The 22,106-nt window shown below is 46.8% G+C and overlaps 1 protein-coding gene across 7 annotated transcripts in view; it reads right to left on the reverse strand.

Moving 5' to 3' along the window:
• The window catches only part of PLXNA4 (plexin A4), a 699,000-nt gene that overhangs the window by 95,100 nt on the left and 581,794 nt on the right, over positions 1-22,106 (reverse strand). For 6 of the 7 annotated variants that reach the window (XM_053255172.1, XM_053255171.1, XM_053255173.1 and 3 more), the window contains 4 exons: positions 20,579-20,672; positions 16,990-17,229; positions 13,502-13,648; positions 11,094-11,328 (listed from right to left, as the gene is read on the reverse strand). In XM_053255172.1, coding sequence (XP_053111147.1) covers positions 11,094-11,328; positions 13,502-13,648; positions 16,990-17,229; positions 20,579-20,672 — 716 coding nt within the window. Of the gene's footprint in view, positions 1-974; positions 1,389-11,093; positions 11,329-13,501; positions 13,649-16,989; positions 17,230-20,578; positions 20,673-22,106 lie in introns of those variants that run through there. The other variant, XM_053255177.1, reaches the window with a different exon arrangement.

Here is a 22,106-nt window from a genome sequence, read left to right on the forward strand (position 1 = left end):
CTACATGATTCCCTATGGAGAAAAACCTTAAAGATGTGTACACTTCAACAAATCACCAAAAATCAACCTTCTGGCCAAATCCTTTGAAAAAATTATGGTAGCTTCCTTGCCCCGCTTGGGCACTACCACCAAACCCACACCACTCTAGGCCACCCACTTGCCTTTGACATGAAGCGATACACCTCCATTATACCTTATGGGGGAAAACCTTGAAACCTTCAACATTTCTCCAAAAATCAGCCCTTTGCCCAATTCCTCTGCAATTTGGGTGGTAGCCTCTATCCATTAGGCACTTAACTTAAACTGAGTAGTACCCCACTGCCTTGCAGGTGGGAGTGTAGTGTAGTTGGCACATGGCAGTTGACAGTTGGCGCTGTCAAAAAGACAGTCAAAATGAACAGAAGAAATGAAGGTTTGTAATGACTCCTCATAAGGATTCATTGAGTGAAAGTTATTATACATCAAAGAATCCAAACACTTGAAAAATCATGACCACACATTTTGCTCCATTTCTCCATTTCTCTAAGGGCTAGAGCTTAGCTTTAAAAAAAGAAAGAAAGCTGACAATCTAGGGGAATTAATAGGAGGGATCCGAAACTCGAATCGATTCAAATCAAAGCAGGTGCGATTCGATTTGTACCCGAATCTAGCCAATGGCCCACAGGGGTGATTTGTTTTGTTTCTGAATCACCCAAATCAGCTAGATTTGGGTACAAATCGATTTGTACCGGAATCAATTTGCACATCCCTAGTATCTTATGTTACAGCTAAATTCAGTTATATTATTATTAGTTGCAGAAGATCTATGTACTTATAAATTGTATGTTTTATGGTTTATTAGGTTTTATGCTATATGTCTTGGTCCACGACCATACATTTATTAAAGTAAAATACAACTGACTCTGTTGTGAATCTATAGGACTCTCTAAAAAGAGCATGTTTAAATGAGAAAATTGCCTCCCCTGAAGATGCCAAAAAATATAAGGTGTGAACTAAAACGTTTTAATACATAAATCAAAACCTAAATTGTGGGGAAAAATCATAACACTATGGAAGATAACAATAAACAATCAGTGAAAATAAACAATAAACAATAAGCATACATCAGGAGATGGCAAATAAAGTAGGTATAAAGAATAATGTCCACCAATGTCCATGCTTGCTGGTGTGAACCACTGTAGAGGGACTCTGAAGATTCAACACAGGCTAGAACGATGAATATCTTCAAATACAGATCACAATATGCTGTGTCGAAATGTCCACTCCACTGTTATAAGTGTCCTCAAGTAAGAAAGCAGATAGCAATCAATGGAAGTGCCAAAGCCAACAGGCACCCGGGTTCTGAGCCAGTTTCAAGGTAACCCCTCTTCCTCACGGGCAAATGTTCACTACAAAATTGCAAATGCAAATTACAAATATGACACGTGTGCACTACTCAGTTCCAAAATAATACCTCAAATTGCCCCATTGATACAGATACCTGATATGTCTCTTTATACCACAGAAAATGCCTTTTCCACAGAAAAAAATCTTTACTCAGGTGGCTGCTATCTCTCTCCTGCCTGCCTGTCACCAAGTGCTCTCCAATGTAGTTTCATTTTATATATACAACCACAAGCAATGATTTTTAAAGGGCTATAGCTGGTGTGACTAACAGTCAAGATAATCCACCTCATCACATGCTCTCATAATTAATCCAAGCTGCGTCTTGGCATCTGTATAACCACTTAAAGAGATCGTGTTACACAAATATGTGGCTTGTGACAACTCAATAAAAACATAGCCAACCAGTATGTTAACAGTTAAGTACATCAAAGGGACGGCAGAATCACTGAGTATCTACACAAAGCCTATGGACTAAGCCCTGCATGTTGTCATAGCTAACTCATCCCTATCTACTATGAATGCTAGTCTCTCTGCATATAAAGAACCACCCCACTGTCCTACTAGAAATAAATGCTGAGGCTCTCAGTATGTATCAAAACGGCAAAAAAGTACACACATCCTAAGATCTACACCACAAGCCAGCGTGGTGTAGTGGTTAGAGTGTTGGACTAGGACCAGGGAGACCCGAGTTCAAATCCCCATTCAGCCATGATACTTGCTGGGTGACTCGGGGCCAGTCACTTCTCTCTTGGCCTAACCTACTTCACAGGGTTGTTGTGAAAGAGAAACTTAAGTATGTAGTACACTGCTCTGGGCTCTTTGGAGGAAGAGCGGGATATAAATGTAATAATAATAATAATAATAATAATAATAAAATGAAGATGTAAAAATATTATGGGACTTCCGACTACAAACAGACAAACATCTGCCACACAATACACCAGATATAACTGTAGTTGAGAAGAAAGAAAAACAAGTCAAAATTATCGACATAGCAATACCAGGGGATAGCAGAATAGAAGAAAAAGAAATAGAAAAAATCACCAAATACCAAGATCTACAAATGGAAATTGAAAGGCTGTGGCAGAAAAAGACCCAAATAATCCCAGTGGTAATTGGCGCCCTGGGTGCAGTTCCAAAAGACCTTGAAGAGCACCTCAACACCATAGGGGCCACAGAAATCACCATCAGCCAATTACAAAAAGCAGCTTTACTGGGAACAGCCTATATTCTGTGACGATATCTATAACAACAGCAACAACATTGACAATAAAATTCCGGCATCCCAGGTCCTTGGGAAGGACTCGGTGTCTGGATAAAACAAACCAGTCAATAACACCTGTCTGACTGTGTAAATAAATAAATAATATAGGCTGTAATAAATAAATAATATAGGCTGTAAGGATTTAATGTTGGCCCTGCCGGCGATCCGGTTGATGCCCTGGTGGAGAATTGGAATAATCAGCTCACCAGGGCAGTAGAAATTATCGCTCCTAAGCGTGCTCTCCGTACCGCTTCAAAAATGGCTCCTTGGTATACGGAAGATCTATGGGAGCTAAAGCGGCAAGGTAGATGACTGGAGCGCAAGTGGAGGAAGACTCGACTTGAATCCGACAGATTACGACATAGAGCACATTTAAAGATCTATGCTCTGGCTATACGTTCAGCAAAGAAGTGTTTCTTTTCTGCCCGTATTGCTTCCGCAGGCTCTCGTCCAGCGGAGCTATTCAGGGTTGTGAGGGGTCTAGTAGGGCGCCCTACTCCCCTGAATCCGAATTTGAACCATCAGTTGTCCGCTGTGATGCTTTTAATGAGTTTTTTGTGGACAAAGTCTCTCGTATTCGGGTCGATTTAGATTCCACAGTTATCACAGTGTCAGATGCAGAGGTATCCAGCAACTCCTCTTGTGTGGTTAGACTGGATCAATTTCAGTTTGTGACTCCTGAGGATGTGGACAAGCTGCTTGGAATGGTACGTCCTACCACCTGTCTGCTTGATCCTTGCCCATCGTGGCTTATACTATCTGGCAAGGAGGTTATTGTGGAGAGCCTGGTGGCAATTATAAATACCTCTCTGAGGGAGGGCAGGATGCCTCCTTGTTTAAAGGAGGCAATTATTAGACCTATTCTTAAGAAGCCTGCCTTGGACCCCTCAGAGTTTAATAGCTACAGGCCTATCTCCAACCTCCCATGGTTGGGCAAGGTGATTGAGAGGGTGGTGGCCTCCCAGCTCCAGGCGGTCTTGGAGGAAACTGACTATCTAGACCCATTTCAAACTGGTTTTCGGGTGGGCTATGGGGTGGAGACTGCCTTGGTCGGCCTGATGGATGATCTCCAATTGGGAATGGACAGAGGAAGTGTGACTCTGTTGGTCCTTTTGGATCTCTCGACGGCTTTCGATACTATCGACCATAGTATCCTTCTGGAACGTCTGAGAGTGTTGGGGGTGGGAGGCACTGCTTTGTAGTGGTTCTGCTCCTACCTTTCTGGCAGATTCCAGATGGTGTCGCTTGGAGACTGCTGCTCTTCAAAATCTGAGCTTTTATATGGGGTCCCTCAGGGCTCCATACTGTCTCCAATGCTTTTTAATATCTACATGAAACCATTGGGAGAGATCATCCGGAGATTTGGTGCTGGGTGTTATCAGTATGCTGATGACACCCAAATCTATTTCTCCATGTCAGCATCATCAGGAGAAGGCATATCCTCCCTGAATGCCTGCTTGGAAGCAGTAATGGGATGGATGAGGGATAACAAACTGAGACTGAATCCAGACAAGACGGAGGTACTTATTGTGCGCGGTCGTCACTTGGGAAGCGATATTGATCTACCTGTTCTAGATGGGGTCACACTTCCTCAGAAGGAACAGGTATGCAGTCTGGGAGTGCTTCTGGATCCACACCTGCTCCCTGGTTTCCCAGGTTGAGGCAGTGGCCAGAAGCGCTTTCTATCAGCTTCGGTTGATACGCCAGCTGTGTCCGTTTCTTGAAGTTCATGATCTCAAAACAGTAGTACACTTGCTGGTAACCTCCAGACTTGACTACTGCAATGCGCTCTATGTGGGGCTGCCTTTGTACATAGTCCGGAAACTACAATTAGTACAAAATGCGGCAGCCAGGTTGGTCTCTGGGTCATCTCGAAGAGACCATATTACTCCTATATTACAGGAGCTGCACTGGCTGCCGATAGGTTTCCGGGCAAAATACAAAGTGCTGGTTATAACCTATAAAGCCCTAAACAGTTTAGGCCCACGGTATCTAAGAGAGCGTCTTCTTCTGCATGATCCCCATCGTCCACTACGTTCATCAGGGGAGGCTCGTCTGTGGCTACCTTCATGTCGTTTGGTGGCCACCCAGGGACGAGCCTTCTCTGTTGTCGCCCCGAGACTTTGGAACGCACTTCCCGTGGGGATAAGAGTCTCCCCATCTCTAGCGGCTTTTTAAAGGGCTCTAAAGACTTATCTTTTTACCCAAGCTTTTTAACTTTTTAACTTTTAGCTTTTTAGCTTTTTAACTTTTTAATTTTTTAAACTTTTGATTGTTATTATTTGTTTTAAATTGTTTTTAGTATTTGTTTGTTGTGAACTGCCCTGAGACCTTGGGTTAGGGCAGTATAAAAATGTGCTAAATAAATAATAAATAATAATAAATAAATAATAAAGTATCAGAAATAACAGTTCTTGCCTCCTCCAGAGGTATATTTGTATATAGTGCTGAAACATCTAAGGTAACCAGCACCAAATTCCCTGGTATTTTCATCCCTTCCAATTTGGAAATGAGGTCCTTTGTATCCTTTATATATGAATTTATGGATGGTACGAAGGGCTTAGGAAAATAATCTACGAACAAAGATAAAGGTTCAAAAACCAAACTACAAGCTGAAACAATTGGGCATCCTGGTGGTGGTATGGTGCCTTTATGAATTTTAGGGAGCGTGTAAAAAATTGGAATACGTAGATGCATGTTCATAAGGAATTTAGCTGTTTTGTCTGCTATTAAATGTAAACACATTCCTTCTTCTACCACACCTTTAACAATGCTCATAACCCTAGATGTGGGGTCATGTGTGATAGGTACATATGTATTATAATCAGAAAGCAGTTTTTCTATTTCTGCCACATAATGAATTCTATCCATAAGTACTACCGTCCCACCTTTGTCAGTTGATTTTATAATCAAGTTTTTATCTTTTTGTAAAGTGGCAATGATTTGCCAATCATGTGAAGAAAAATTAGTGTTGTCCTTGCCTCCCCTATGAAATGTTCTTTCCAGCTTTGCTATTTCCTTTTCTACCTCCTTGTGAAAAACAGTAATCATCAGGGATTCAAAAGTGGAGCAAAAAGTGGACTTATGCCTAAATTGTTCTCCTATACTACGATCGCTCACACCAAAAAAGGCACATAATTTCAATAATCTAACCATCTTATACAGGTCCACCCTAGTAGTAAAATCATCATAAGATGGTTTAGGAATGAAATTAAAACCTAGATTTAGAATCCTCAATTCATCTTCAGACAAACTTTTACTGCTCAGATTAACCACTATATTTTCTTCTGAAAGGTTGGTTTTGAACCCCTTGGAAAAACCTGTGAGTCCTCCTTTCTTTTGAATGTTGCCGTTCTGCCCAGTCTAATCCATCTGCCCATGTGGGAAGACTCATCTCCTGAGCTATTGCCAGATGCCTCCGTGTCTGAATATTCACTATCTGATCGTGGAAGTGGGTCTTTCCACCTAACAGTTTTCTTAACTCCCCCAGACGAGTTAACCCCAAAATACACTCTACCCATTTCATAATCCTTATTATCTCTACTAGTATTTTTAAGCCCGTTAAAATAACGGGCACTAGTACCGTTCCCCCCCAGTCCTTCTCCCTCTCTCTCGCCCTCCTTTCCTTCTTTTTTTTCTTTTTCTCTCTCTTTCATTCCTTCCTTTTCTCTCTCCCTCCTTTCTTCCCCCTCATCTCCTTCCCTTCTTTTTTCTTTCTCTTTCCCTCTTTCCTTCCTTTCTTCTCTCTCTCTCTCCATTCCTTCCTTCTCTCTCCCTCTCGCCCTCCTTTCCTTCCTTTTTTCTCTCTCTCTCTCTCCCTCTTTCCTCCCTCCCTTCTCTCTCCCTCTCCCTCTCTCTCATTGCATGAGAGCACTGCCAAAAAACCTCTTCATTTCCTCTGCCACAAAGTGTGCTGATTGTTTCCTTTGATAAATTAAAAGCTATAGAAGTCTCTCTAAAGCGTGCAGCTTACAATCATAGTCTGCCCTACTGCTGCATTGAGAGTTGATATAAAACTGTTTATTTTAATGTAGTAAACTTTTTTTTTTTTAGCAAGGATATCCTCTGTGTTAATCAAATACAGTATTTGTTAATTTGGCCTTATACGAAGACAGTCAGTGAATCAAAAAGTTATGAAGAACCCTTCTAATCAGGTTGTCAAATGATTTATCGTGTGTAGACTCCCCAACAGGGGCAAACAGCTGTAGGTTGTGGGGGGAGGAGTCTGAATCAGGACCATGGCAAGAGCAAAGAGTAAAGCCCCCTCCTCCATTCTGTGTTCCTGATACAGATTAGGTCTGCAGCTATTATTTAGCAAAAAGCAAAAGAATAAAGGAAAGGAAAAGGAGAAAAGGTTCACATGCCAGGGCCAATTGCATGCTTGATGTAACATCTTATTTGATCCTGGTTCATGTTCACCTTGATGTATGCACACATTCCATTCCATTCACACATTGTTGCATTCATTCAAATGGAAGGAGCCAGTCTCTGTGGACCCAAAGAATATACAAACAAATGTGCTCCCCTCATTAAAAGGAATAGGAAAGAGGTTACAGGGTGAGGGTCCATTTCTGCATCAGAGCATTAGCATATGGATTTGAAGTCTGTTGTCTATTTAATGTCTATTTAATTTAATTATTATTTCATTGCTTTAGGTTTATATATGCTCCCTTTTCACCCTACCAAGGGCTCCCAAGACAATTTGCATTACATGAAAAAATGAGTCAAATAAATCCAAAGATCAAGACAATGCAGTTTTTAAAAAAGTGCAGTCAGAAAAAGTGCAGTGCAGTCCAAAAAAGTGGGAGAAGGCATACATGTATACAAATATATTCTAATCTGGCAAGCAGCAAATGACTTAAAGCAGTATATTTGGACTTATTACTTTAGCCCCACTGAAGATTCAGGGACTAAACCAAATTAAGCTAACATGGAATATTAAAGCACACCCTACAGTTCAGTGGGACTGAACTGGTTTAAGACCTGGTATGCTTGCCCGTCTGCCTCCGAGGGGGGGAGGGGGAGGGAAGGAGGGGAGTCGCTGGGGCGCCTTCGCGGCTGCTCTCTCAGGCGCCCGTTAAAATAAGGGTCCCCAGGCTGGACCCGTCCTAACCTGAGAGCTCAGCGCAGGGAGACACAACACCTTGCTAGCCATGTGGGGCAGAGACACGGAGCCAGAGCCCACTCGCCTGGCTTCTTGGCAGCAGCACGGGCAAGAACGCGAGGCTGGCGGGCATGGCGAGGCGGCGGGATGTTCCAGGGCCGCTGTTGTTGCTGCTGACGGTGCCGCCGCCGGCTCAGGCTTGGGCCAGAAGCGGCAGCTCTTCTCGGGGCTCAGCGGCGGCGCTGTGAGGGGGTGCAGCGCGGCCGAAGGAGCCGCAGCCATCCGGCAGCGCATCCTCCTCCTCTCCCTCTCCTGGCGGTGGGCGAAGAAGGGCAACGGCAACCGCCATGGAGGCGTCGTCGTCCGCAGAGTTCTGTGGCCCGCCGTCTGCCTCCGAGGGGGGGGAAAGGAGGGGAGTCGCTGGGGCGCCTTCGCGGCTGCTCTCATGGGTGCCCATTAAAATGAGGGTTTATTTTATTTAACTCCGCAGCCGCTGCTCACGTTTTAGCTCGCCTGGCTTCCTTCCCCCAGTCCCCGCTTCTTCTTCCCTCCCGCCTCCCAGAGTGCCGCCCAGAGTTTTGTCCCCGCTGGCCAGATTGCTGCCTGCCCGGCCCCGGTGTCCTCTTCCCCCGCCGCCTCTTCCCTCCCGCCATCTTCGGCGTTGCGGCCAGGCCTCGGCCGCGGCTCCACTGCCGCCTCGGCCGGCTTCCCCCGCCTCTTCTACCCGCCCGGCTTCGTGGCTGCCGCTTCTCCTCAGCCACCGCTTCTTCCCCCGGCCATTATGGCCGCCTGGTCGCCGTGGTTGTGTCTCACTCGGCGCGTTCTGGGCATGCGCCCCGCCAGAAGCGGCCGCCCCGAAGAAGCCGGGTAAGCGGCGGCGGCCAGGCCTCTGCCATGGCTCCGCCGCCTCCTCGGCCAGTGTCCCCCGCCGCTGCTTACCCGGCTTCTTCGGGGCGGCCGCTTCTGGCCGCCCAAGATGGCCACCGGGCGCCGGTGGTCGTGTCTCCCTTGCCCTGTTCTGCGCCTGCGCTTCGCGCAGGCGCAGAACAGGGCAGGAAGGCACGGACACACGCTTGGTGTCCGTCCACGGACGGACACCAAGCGTTTTATTAGAGAGGATTCCATTTCCTTTGTCTGAACTCTAAAAGTTTTTCTCTCAACTTTGACATGTCCAACTCCAATTTCTTCATGTTCTTCTCAAAGTTATCAGTGGAAACTCTTTCCTTCATCTGTCCTATGGTTGTATCTATATCCTTTTGTATTGCTTCTGACTCAATGGAGCATTGAGTCAGAAGATTAATAGTAAGATCTGGATTAATAGTAGCATCATATATAAAGAGCATTTGTTCAATATAGATATCCACTTATTTCTAAAATTCTCATCATCAACAAACACTGCCGGCGCTTTCTGCATGCGCAAACCCCTAGGGATCTTATTGTCCCGACAATAAATCTTTAACATGGTGGCATGATGAGAAAGTTTGTTGACTTTAGTATTCAAATGATTCAAATAACTCCACTGAGAATCCTCTCCTCCATCCTCTCTATATCCAATATCTGAAATGCTCCCAAGTATGCTGTCCCTATCTGCATCTGAAAAAGCAAACGTATCTGTCAAATAAGACATAGTAATTGCGGAAGGAAAAAGCTGCCAAAACTGGGGACCACACAGGGCAAGAAACCAGAAACAAAGAAATCCCCCCATGTCAGGCTAATGGTGAAAAGCCTGAAGAATACAACTGACTATGTTGTGAATCTATAGGACTCTCTAAAAAGAGCATGTTTAAACCATCAATGAGAAAATTGTCTCCCCTGAAGATACCAAAAAATATAAGGTATGAACGAAAACATTTTAATACATAAATCAAAACCTAAATTGTGAAAAAATCACAACACTATGGAAGATAACAAACAATCAGTGAAAATAAACAATAAGCATACATCAGGAGATGGCAAATAAAGTAGGTATAAAGAATAATGTCCACCAATGTCCATGCTTGCTGGTGTGAACCACTGTAGAGGGACTCTGAAGATTCAACACAGGCTAGAACGATGAATATGTTGTGTTGAAAACATATGCTGGAACTTCCATTGATTGCTATCTGCTTTCTTACCTGAGGACACTTATACTGGTGGAGTGGACATTTCGACACAACATATTGTGATCTGTATTTGAAGATATTCATCGTTCTAGCCTGTGTTGAATCTTCAGAGTCCCTCTACAGTGGTTCACACCAGCAAGCATGGACATTGGTGGACATTATTCTTTATACCTACTTTATTTGCCATCTCCTGATGTATGCTTATTGTTTATTTTCACTGATTGTTTATTGTTATCTTCCATAGTGTTGTGATTTTTTTCACAATTTAGGTTTTTATGTATTTAAATGTTTTAGTATATTTTTTGGCATCTTCAGGGGAGGCAGTTTTCACATTGATGGTTCAAACATGCTCTTTTTAGAGAGTACTATAGATTCACAACATAGTCAATTGTATTCTTCAGGCTTTTCACCATTAGCCTGACATAGGGGATTTCTTTGTTTCTGATATCCTGAGTCAGACCATTGGTATATCTAGCCCAGTATTGTCTACCCAGACTGGTAGCAGCTTCTCCAAGGTTGCAGGCAGGAATCTCTCTCAGCCCTATCTTGGAGATGCTGCCAGGGAGGAACCTAGATGCTCTTCCCAGAGTGGCTCCATCCCCTGAGGGGAATCTCTTACATTCAAATGCAACCTATTCGAATGCAACCATTCGAATCCCATTCGAACGCAACCAGGGCAGACCCTGCTTAGCTATGGAGACAAGTCATGCTTGCTACTACAAGACCAGCTCTAGAAAAGACCAGTCCTTGAGACCTTGAAAAGCCACTGCTGGTCAGAACAGACAAAGTCTTGCTAGATGAATCATTGGTTAGACTGTCATGTTCACAGGCCTCCCAGTCTCTTTCCCCCAATGCCTTGATCCTCAAGGAGGTGTTTTCACTCTGCCCCAAGCTAATCCTTCCTGTTCCCGCTCTCACTCATCATTACCACCATGCAATTCATTTGCTAGGAGTTTCTTTCATTCTTACCCATAATATGAGCCAATAGCCTATGCCAGGAGTTCTCAGGCTTGAAGGCCACTGTGCCTGGAGACGGCAGCTGTTGTTGAACAGCTGGAGACCCAAGTCTGAGAACCTCTGGCTGATGCCTTTGTGCAGGTTCTCAGACAGTCTGGATATCAAAATGGGCCCTTCTGCTTTCACACACACACACACACGTGCACACACACAGACACGCACACCCTGAAAATGGCATGAGGATCCCCCAAAGCCCCTGGAGCCCTTCCATTTACTGTACCTTCCTTGCACTCCAGGGCAACCCGGGATTCCAGGTTGTCCATTTGCATCTGGAGCCGCTTGAGGGTGAGGTCACTTTCACGGGACTTGCGCTTGTAGGCAATGAGCACGGCCACGATGAAGATGATGAGCAGCCCTCCTGCCACGGCAATGCTGACGATGGCAGGCAGGCTGAGTGGGCTGTCTGGGGAGATGTTCACCATCCCTGGGGAAAACTCCATCCCTCCCACACGAGCCTAGAGGTAGAAGGAGGAACCGAAAGAGAGAGAAACCCAAAGCTGGAGGCACTGCTTTGCTCTATGTGCAAGGAGGGGCAAGTGGGTAGCTATCAATCTGAGTGTACATATACAGGTACACACAGGTGTGTGTATCAGCACGTATACACTCCAATTCTGCAGGAGTCCAGCTATTAGTATTGGCTGCAGAATTCAGTTTCTTGGAAATCTCTGCTTTCTTCCTGCCTGTTCAATTTGCAAAGTGTATACCAGTTGCAGAATCCAGCCTTCCTTGGTCCAGAATGTGGACTGCCAGGGTGAAGAATTCATTTATGTTAAGCACAGAGGCTGACATCCAGATGAACAAAGCAGCAGGGGTGTTATGGGAGAAGTGGCAGTGCGTGGGAAGAGTTCCGGACAAATGCAGGACAGGTGTTCCCACTGGCGGGGTGGTGGCGGATTTTCAACAACCTCCCCTTCTCTTAGAAGTGCTCCGTGCCATCTGGAAATATTTCCTTGAGAGATGCACAGAATCTGTCATCGTTTTAAACTGTTTTAATGTTTAATGTTTTGATTCGTGTTTTAATTTATGTTATTTTATTGTAAAGCACCTAGAGATGTGAGTTTGGGATAGTATATAAATATGCTAAATACATACGTAAGTAAGTAAGTAAGTAATGCACGTTCCTCTGGAACATATTTTTGCATGGCACAAAGTACTTCTGGGACTGGGGAAACCTGAGTTTAAATCCCAGTACAGCCATGAAACTCATTGGACGACTCTGGGCCAGTCACTTCTCTCTCAGCCTAACCTACCTCAAAGCGTTGTTGTGAGGATAAACATAACCATGTATACTGCTCTGGGCTTCTTGGAGGAAAAGTAGGATATAAATGTAATAAAATAAAATAAAATAAAATAAAATAAAATAATAGATGTAGATATAGATATAGATATAGATATAGATATAGACATATGCAGAAGAGTGAGTTAGTCAAACTCTTCAGAAGCACCAGTGTTTCATTAGTCTGGATGTCAGCCACTGCACATAAAAGTCCTGTCAACCAGAATGTTCCACTTAGAATAAGCAGGAACAGTTAAGGGCAGAGCAGCGTGGACTCAGCAGTTCTGCCATCATATTGTTTCATTTCTGCCATCATGCTGTTGGGATTCCAAGAGTCTTGGTCTTCCATTTTTTGTATGGTACAACAACAAATATTTATACAGGAGGACCTCGATATTTGCGGGGGTTCCGTTCCATGGGTGTACTGTAGATACGGAAACCATGAATATCGAGGCATTAAGTCAATGGGGAATTAGGGATTAGGTTCCTGGTCGCCAGGAAAATGAGGGGGGAAATGCCAATTTTTGGCCACATTTGGGAAGGAAACATAGGGGGAAGCTCCTTGCCATGTTTTGCTGCTCCCCCCACCCAGGTCATGCTGTGCCCCCAGAATGCCCGGAAATTGGCTGGAAATCACCATTTTGGTTGCTTTGTTTTAAAAACAGGAGCCCTTTTGTGGCTCCGAAGAAAAAAATGGCGGCCAGAAATGATTTTGGGCCACCTCTGACGCACAGACATGCGAGGTCGATGTGTTTTCCCCTCCGTGTATGATGAGAGCGGTATCTTTTTCCCAACTGCGGATATGCTAATCCACAGGTACTGAATCCGCATATAACGAGGTTTCCCTGTATACCACTTTTCAACAGAAGTTCCCAGAGCGGTTGACATAGAGAAATAATAAATAAAAAAGATGGCCTCCTGTCCCCAAAGGGCTCACAGTCTAAAAAGAAACATAAGATAGACCAGCAACAGCCACTGGAGGGACGCTGTGCTGGGGGTGGTTAGGGCCAGTTACTCTCCCCCTGCTAAATAAAGAGAATCACCTCATTAAAAAGGTGCCTCTTTTGTTCAGTTAGCAGGGGTAACAAGCTCTGAAAAGCTGCACCTCATGCTTGGAATTGGTGCTGTGTGGATGTGCCTCTAGAAACAGTGGGTGGCTGTGTGAAACAGGATGCTGGGCTAGATAGACCTTGGGCCTGATCCAGCAGGGCTGTTTTTCTGCTCTAAACCAGCTGGGGAACTGAGACCATCAATGCCATTTGGGGACCCTTCCAGATCTCCATGCAGTGCACCCCACGGCATATCAGCCATGAGCCACCCAGGCCCTGCTGCGTATAAGCCCCACTGCTCACCATCACTTTGTGCCGACCAATGACATTGGGAGACTCGCACAACAGCTGCGCGTCGGATACGGTGACTGGACAGGGCTTCTCGCCAACCAGGACAGTGTAGTTCAGCTTGGCATTCCCACCCGCAACCGGAGGGATCAGGTTCCTCCCCTGGGTCAAAAGAAACAAGAGGGTTCAAACACAGCTCCAAGGAGCACAGAGAGGCAGAGCAGGTGAGAGGGGTGGGGTCACTTTTGGGTTTTGGATAGCAGGTGGCAGCCGGCTTTGAATTCCATTGGAGCAAGAGGGATGTGTGCTGAAATCTTGTGGCAAACACACCTTGGGGCGATTCACGGGCACAGGCAAAACCAGACTATGGAAGCCCAGCCTGGTTTTGCCGGCATGTGTGAACCGTCAGGAACTGCATGGCTCCCGCCGGCGGCAGCGTGGTAGCAAACCAGCTTAGGGAGCCCACCGCTCAGCCCAGGTTTGGGGTGCGAGGGCGCCCTTAAACCTGGCTTAGTGCTCGAGTGTTGGTGCCGCGCAGCTCCAACAACCTGGATGGCTTTAAGAGGGGTTTGGATAACTTCGTGGAGGAGAGGTCTATCCATGGCTACTAGTCGGAGGGCTGTGGGCCACCTCCAGCCTCCAAGGCAGGATGCCTCTGAGTAGCAGTTGCAGGGGAGTTACAGCAAGAGAGAGGGCATGTCCTCAGCTCTTGCATGTGGGCATTCCAGTGATATCTGGTGGGCCACTGTATGAAACAGGATGCTGGACTAGATGAGTCTTGGGCCTGATCCAGAAGGGCTGTTCTTATGTTCTTATGTTCACCCGGCACCTACATGTGAGTAGCCTCCCGGCCAGTGCCAGGAGCATCCCTATAATGCACCACGCTCTCGCACGGTGCATTACAGCTGTTCCAGGGGCTGAGAAGACGCATCCCAGCCCCTGACCCTCCACACTGATGGCAGCATTCAGCAGTCATCTGGGCAGGCAATCCGCCCATCCAGGAAGGAGCCCTCGGTCATCTGCCTGGAAGCTAAGCATTTGAAGGCTTCCTCCCCTGCAGATCGGGGCCCTTTCTCAGTGATCGTGAGAAAGGGCCCCTTTTGTGTCAGGGGCTCTCAAACTTCCTTATGTCAGTCAAGAGAATCAACGTCCAAGGAGTCCAATGGAGAGGAGAGCTGGTCTGGTGGTAGCAAGCATGACTTGTCCCCATAGCTAAGCAGGGTCTGCCCTGGTTGCATATGGATGGGAGACTTGATGTGTGAGCACTGCAAGATATTCCCCTCAGGGGACGAAGCCGCTCTGGGAAGGTTCCAAGAAGATTCCAAGTTCCTTCCCTGGCAGCATCTCCAAGATAGGGCTGAGAGAGATTCCTGCCTGCCACCTTGGAGAAGCCGCTGCCAGTCTGTGCAGACTATACTGAGCTAGATAGACCAATGGTCTGACTCAGTATATGGCAGTTTCCTATGTTCCCCAGTGTCTCTGGAGGACTGGAAGCTGCCGTATACCGAGTCAGACCATTGGTCCATATAACCCAGTATTTTCTACACCAGGGCTGCACCACTTCGGCCCTCCAGCTGTTTTTGGACTACCCTCCCCAGCATCCCCAGCGACAGTGGCTAATAGTCAAAGATGATGGGAATTCTAGTCCAACATCTGCAGGAGGGCAGAAGTTGTGCAACCCTGGTCTACACTGACCAGCAGCAGCTGTTCAGGATTTCAGGCAGGGGTCTCCCAGGGGACGCTGCCAGCACCTGGACCCATCTGCATGCAAAGCATTTGGTCCCACCCCAGTCATAGGAACATAGGAAACTGCCATATACTGAGTCAGACCATTGGTCTATCTAGCTGAGTATTGTCTTCATAGACTGGCAGCGGCTTCTCCAAGGTGGCAGGCAGGAATCTCTCTCAGCCCTCTCTTGGAGGTTCTGCCAGGGAGGAACTTGGAACCTTCTTGGAACCTTCCCAGAGCAGCTCCAACCCCTGAGGGGACTATCTCACAGTGCTCACATATCAAGTCTCCCATTCATATGCTACCAGGGCAGACCCTGCTTAGCTATGGGGACAAGTCATGCTTGCTACCACAAGACCAGCTCTCCTCTCCTTGGTATGTCGTCGAGTCGGTGTTGACTCCTGGCAACCACCAAGCCATGTGGTTTTGTTTGGGAGAATCCAGGAGGGGTTTCCCATTGCCACCTCCCGCACAGCCTGGAGATGATGCCTTTCAGCATCTTCCTATATTGCTGCTGCCTGATATAGGTGTTTCCCATAGTCTGGTGTCGACTCCTGGGAAACATACCAGCAGGGATTCGAACCGGCAACCTCTTGCTCCCTAGGCAAGTTACTTCCCCACTGCGCCATTATGTGGCTAGGGCAAAGACCCCAAAGACCGAGCCTTCATTTCTAGCAATAAAATTAAAGTCCTGCAGACACAGATCTGGCAGCTTCTATTGGCAGCTTCTATTGAATCACGATGTGAAACCTAGCCTTCCTCACCTCGCTGACCCCTTTCCATCAACAGTATATTGATTCTAAGTCCTGTGTGAACCCCCTCTGCCCTGCTTTTGTCATAGGCTTCCTTCCTTTCCTTCTCCATCAAGTCCTTGGCCCTCAGCCTAGTCCCCCTGCTCTCCCAAGTTACCTTCCATGCCCACCTATTCTTGTTCAGAAGCCCTGTCTGTGCCTTCCGCTAGCTTCCCGTCTCTCTCACAGTGGCTGAACGCAGCATTCTGTGACTGTGCCTTCCCCCTTACCACGTCAAATGTGAACGTTCCATGACAACCCCGGAACTCAACCAGTCGTGGGAGTGAAGGGAAGCCCCCAAGTCTGTTTTCTATATAGGTACTGTACAGTATATCCACCCAATGGTGGGGTCAGGATGAATAACTTGAGTACCATAACTTTCTATATTTGGAATGTGGGCCATTTCCCAGCTCATGAAATCTGTAATTATGGGAGTGAATTTGGACACCGTAAGCCACACTCCATGGTTCATAATGAGGTTGGTCCATTCCTCCCCACCAGTACACACATCCCTCTCAAGCAAATTTGCCCATCCAAAGGAGTGGAGTCATCAGTGGCAGGGAGGGGTCACTGGGGAAGCCAGGAGAGGTCTTGCAAGCTTCTGCTTAATTGGAAATAAGGCTGCTATGCACTTTGTAGGGGATCCTATCTTGCCAAACTTCATGGAATGTGTAGTGCTCTGTGCCTCCAATTCAATTCATTTGAATTGGGAGCCATAGGAAATAACAACTCCTATGAACCCCAACATCACATCACATATCCTGTTTCCTTGGAGGTGTGGGGGCTGGCAGGGAAGGCTATTTCCCCTGGATTTCGTACCTCCAAGCTCTCTCAGAAAAAGAAAGATCTGAAGCTTGAGCATTTGCTATGAAAAACCAAACACGTCAAGCCAAGAGTCCCTCTCATTTATGTATTAACAGAAAATTTGGGAAGTGCTTGCAAATGTCAGCATGACTTTAGACCATCACTCCTTGTCCCCATACCTTTAATATAACAGGGGTCCCTGGCTTCAGATCCAAGATCCCAGAAGGGTTGAAGACCTCAAAGATGGGATTTGGGTAGTAGGTAAAGTTGGTTTTATTGAGGATCAGCAGGGAGTGGACGTTGTCCAAGATGAAGCCAAACTCATCTGGTCGCTCAGTAGGCTCAGACTGATTATTTGGGTCAACCGCTAGCGCTGGCGCTTGGCAGGTCATCTCTGTATCATTCTGCACTTCGCAAACCTAGAATGGATAATCCACAAGAGAACAAACAGTTGAAGAGGTCAGATGGATCAAAGCAATGGAAACCAAGATAATGCTTAACTGCAGGTGAAACTACATTGATGCAAGGCCATTGGTACAGAGGATGGAGGCAATCTGTTGAATAAGAAAGAGGAGTTAAGAAGGATTCAAAAGAGTAATTTAGAACTCTGACACAGATTATCCAGAGGATTATCTGGATGGCACCCCAGTGGTTGAAGGTGGATGGGAAAGTTCAGATGGTGAATTGCTGATTAGGACATTTAATTTGTTAAATGATTGTTTATTAGGACATTCAATTCAACAGATGGATTTTCATTTACACTGTGCTACCTCCCACCCCCACCTTATTCCAAGTCTTCATTTTATGTCAGTTATCTCTTTCCATTGGCAAGAAACCCTCCTTTGTTTTATTGCCTGGTTACTGCCCATGCCTGGGAAAATTTCTTCCCTTGGTGAAAGGACATGGTTATTGGATGATGAGGATGATGGCAATGATACATCATATCGATATTGGCAGCTTGTGCCTTCATTGAGATGCATCAAAATTCGTTAAAATCAAAGTGTTTGACTGTTATCTGGATTATCCCTGAGTATATGCATCAGGGGGTCTGCATTAGGAGGTACCTTTATGCCTGGTATTAGCTGTTGCTGCTGGTTGGGTTTGGGCCTGCAGTTTAAAACAAAGGAACCCAACCTGAACTAAAGCCTACTCACTCATTGATGAGTGCCCCCCCAATCCATTGGCGCAAACAATGAAGGCCGCCAGAGGCTGAAGGGACAGAGAGAGATATTTCTATAAATTTAAGAAAAGACAGTTTGGGCCCTAACAGTGTTTCTGTGAAGGAGGGTTCATTGCTAGTCTGTCAGTGATTTTTACCTAATTTGGGGGGACCATATTTATTCCTCAGTACATCCCATGATCCCCGCTGGTATGTTTCCCAGACTATGCCTATATTGGGCAGCAGTGATATAGGAAGATGCTGAAAGGCATCATCTCATACTGTGCGGGAGGAGGCACCTGTATTCTACCAAAGACAACCACAGGGCTCTGTGGTCACCAGGAGTTGACACCGACTTGACAGCACACTTTACCTTTACCTCCCATGAGCCTTTAATTGCATTAGAGAAACAGCTGAGAAAGATCTAAGGAAGATGGCTCCCACTCGCATGACATGAAGCCACCCATGCGATAGGAACAGGCCGCCAAGCTAACATCCTCTGGAGTTTTGCAGAAGCTCCTGCAATTTGTTGGCAATTTTGATAGTGTCAGGAGGACTATTGGTTCACTCGGGGCCCTGGGGGTTGCAGAAATAGAATGGAGAGTCCTCCTCTGAACTGGCAGCTCTAATAAGTCCGAAACAAGCAGCCCTCATCCACCTTCTCCCCCATCCTGCACCTTCCATCTCACCAGTGAAATAAGCCAAGCCATTCCCTATTAGGTTCCACGCCAGCTCCACCGAGTCATCGCGCTGAGCTAAATCAGAAGTGACACAACACGGCCTGGCCACAAAGATGTGCTGGCCCGGAATGCGGGAGCTCCCTGCTTGCGGAATGAAACGGCTCACGAGATCAGCATGTAATGGCCTGGCTCTTATCCACCGCACTTAAGCAGGGTGAGGTAATTGGGTTTTATAGCATGGGAGCAAAGTGTCCATCACTGCGATGGGTTGGGAGGGGGCAGGTGGAGAGCTGGTGTGTGGCAGGGCCCCCCGGGGGCTCTGTGTGTTGCTGCACAATTTATGCACAATAAATTCAGCCGCTCTCCAGGAGGCCACAGGGGTTCAAAGCAGAGGGCAGGAGTGAGAAGAAGGCATGTGCTCAGGGATACTGTTGGAGGGGAAGCAAAACTTCTCTGCTGCCTCTGATGACCCCCTACTTCTAGATGGGAAGGAGAAGCTTCTGTCCTTCTTATGTATGTATGTATGTATGTATGTATGTATGTAGAATATTTATACCCCAACCCTCCAGTATGCTACTGCTCAGGGCAGCTCACAACATTAATAAAATACATTTGATTGATTGATTGATTGATTGCATTTCAATGTAACATTAGAGATTATGAAAGTTAAACAAGTTAAAAGACCAGGCTAAAGCCACATTTAAAATTACATTTGTTAAAAAAGTTTCAAATTAAAAATTATTAATATAAAGCTAAAAACTGAGGACTATAAAAACTAAAGAAACTACCAGATATCGGCAGCAGATAAAACATTTTTTAAAAAAGCTGTGTTTTTAATTGTTTTTTAAAAACTCTGAGGGAGGGAGCATGGTGAAACTCTTCGGGGAGGGTGTTCCAAAGCTGAGCAGCCGCAACCGAAAAGGCCCCGTCTAGTCCCCGCCAACCAGATCTAGGCCCCGCCAACCAGCCTACTGGCCCTGTCTCTAGTCCCCGCCAACTGCTAGGCATCTCAGCAGCACCTCGGATGCCGAGTGGAGGGCCGTGGCAGGTTCAAATGGGCGGATGTGGTCCAACAGGTAGCCTAGCTCCAAGCCAGATAGAGCTTTAAAGGACGAGATGGACCTCCCCGTTCATCTTCCAACATTCTTGCCCACCGCAATGTAGATTGGAGTCACTGCTGTCTATTAACTTTGCCCCATTCAACGTAATGGGAACCACTGAGTTTTATGACATGCGCCATCTGCATAGCTGCACCCCTGCATCTGCACAGCCCTGCCCTTGCCTTTGTTTCTAGTCAAACTCGCGTGATAAGGAACAAAACCAAGAACGGGTTCACACGCTGTCATCTGGGGGATATCTCAGCGATCATTGTCAGACTATGATCACCCACCATTGGGGTGGCTCTTTCGTGATGCAAAGCGAGGCGATGGTTGGGGCTCCAGGAGGGTGCTGAGCTGCCTCCTGCTGCTGTCATTCAGAGCAGCTCTTGGGGACCAGTCGATTCCTCAGGGATTGATAGGGAAGAGATCGCACCACAACAGGTCCCACTGGGCAGGGGTTTAGCTATAATTGAGCGGATGGGTCCAAAGACCCCGGGCACCCCAGCTCTGCCCCTCCCTATTTTCTTCATGATCTCCCTCACTCTGAGGGGCCACCGGGGAGAGGAGTGGACATGGGCCCTCTCCCCCCTAGCGATGCCCCTGCCCCTGGGTTAACCCACTCCCAGGATTTCTTGATTGCACTTCTATCTCACCCACTGACCATGCTGCCACTCAGGGTGGTATACATGGCATCCCTGGCAGTCTCCCCGTCAGGTACTGGCCAGATCTAGACCTGCTTAGCTTCAGCAAGGTGGCTGCTCACGTCCCTTACGACCAGACCCTGGGCTTGTGACCAGTCCGTCTCTGTTTCGCAGACACTCATACTCACGTTGATGTGTTCCTTTCCTCCATACTTTGCCCGGATCTGGGGATTCTGGATGAGGTCCAAGTTAGTGCCCCAAACGGTAATGGGTGTATTTCCACTGATGGACAGAGAAAAGGGAGGGGAGAAAAAAAAGCAGAAATGTTTCAGGCCACCTTAGGAACATAGGAAACTGCCATATACTGAGTCAGACCATTGGTCTATCTAGCTCAGTATTGTCTTCACAGACTGGCAGAGGCTTTTGTTGCAGGCAGGAATCTCTCTCAGCCCTATCTTGGAGATGTTGCCAGGGAGGGAACTTGGAACCTTCTGCTCTTCCCAGAGCGGCTCCATCCCCTGAGGGGAATCTCTTCCAGTGCTCACACATCAAGTCTCTCGTTCGTATGCAACCAGGGCAGACCCTGCTTAGCTATGGGGACAAGTCATGCTTGCTACCACAAGACCAGCTCTCCTCAACATCAACCTTATGGATATTTTACTCAGAACTGAAGACAGCAACCACAAAGTTAGAGAGGAAATGTTCAGAGAGACCAATGTTTCCTCCACCATTTTTCTGATATGTTAGTGGCCAACTGGTGCTTATTCGTTTTCTAACGCAGGGGCCGTGAACGGCTGGAGGGCGCCCCTGGTAGAAGGTGTTATTTATGAGCTAGGCACGTGCATGTGAACAACCCTTTCGAAACATGTATTTAGCATGCTTGTGGGAAAGAGGATGGGGAAATTTCATATTTCAGTCCTTCCCCCCCAGCCTGAGCTGTAGGTTTCCAGTAAATGTTTGGTTGTTAATTTGAATGTTGACCAACTATGTATCAATATATTTAACATGATCAGGGTTTTGTTTTTGTTTTTTGCTTTAATTAAAAGCCCTGAATGGTTTTGAATCCATACGGTTCACTCACAGTCACACTGCAGCATGGGTTTTGGAGTTTTAAGAACTGTATAAACAGTGAGTAATCTTTGAGGACATGCATTTCACTCTCACCCGTAGGGGTGTGCATGGAACCGGCTGGCCTGGTTCGATCGAACCCAACCAGTCCAATTTGATCCAGCACCCCCTCAAAGCCCCTGGTTCGGCTCAGTCCGTGGGGGTGGGTGGGTTGTGAGCCTTTTTTCCCGAAGGTGGCAGGGGGGGTCCACAGAGGTTCCCCTCCCCCCACCTCTGCGCAGGGTCATTTGTGCATGCACGACAGTGGGCAAAATGGCCGCCGCGTTGCGCTATGGAGGCCTGAACAGGCCAAAAAGGGCTATAGAGCTGGCCGCAGCAGTGATTATTAAGGACTGCAGGGGGGAGGAGGAACCTCCGCGGTCTGCCAGGGGGGTTCGGCTCCACGTTGAGCCGAACTGGGGTGGGCGGTTCAGCTTGATGGCAAGCCGTCGAGCTGGTTAGCACATCCCTACTCACATGTGCTTCACTCTCATAGGTACATAGCTCAGTAATGTTTACACTGACTGACCAGGGGTTCCAGCAGGAGTTTCTCCCAGCCCTACTTGGAGATGTCAAGGAGCAAACCTAGGATCTTCTGCATGCAGTCAA

The sequence above is a fragment of the Hemicordylus capensis genome, chromosome 5 (genome assembly GCF_027244095.1).
Source record: "Hemicordylus capensis ecotype Gifberg chromosome 5, rHemCap1.1.pri, whole genome shotgun sequence".
Classification (NCBI taxonomy): domain Eukaryota; kingdom Metazoa; phylum Chordata; class Lepidosauria; order Squamata; family Cordylidae; genus Hemicordylus; species Hemicordylus capensis.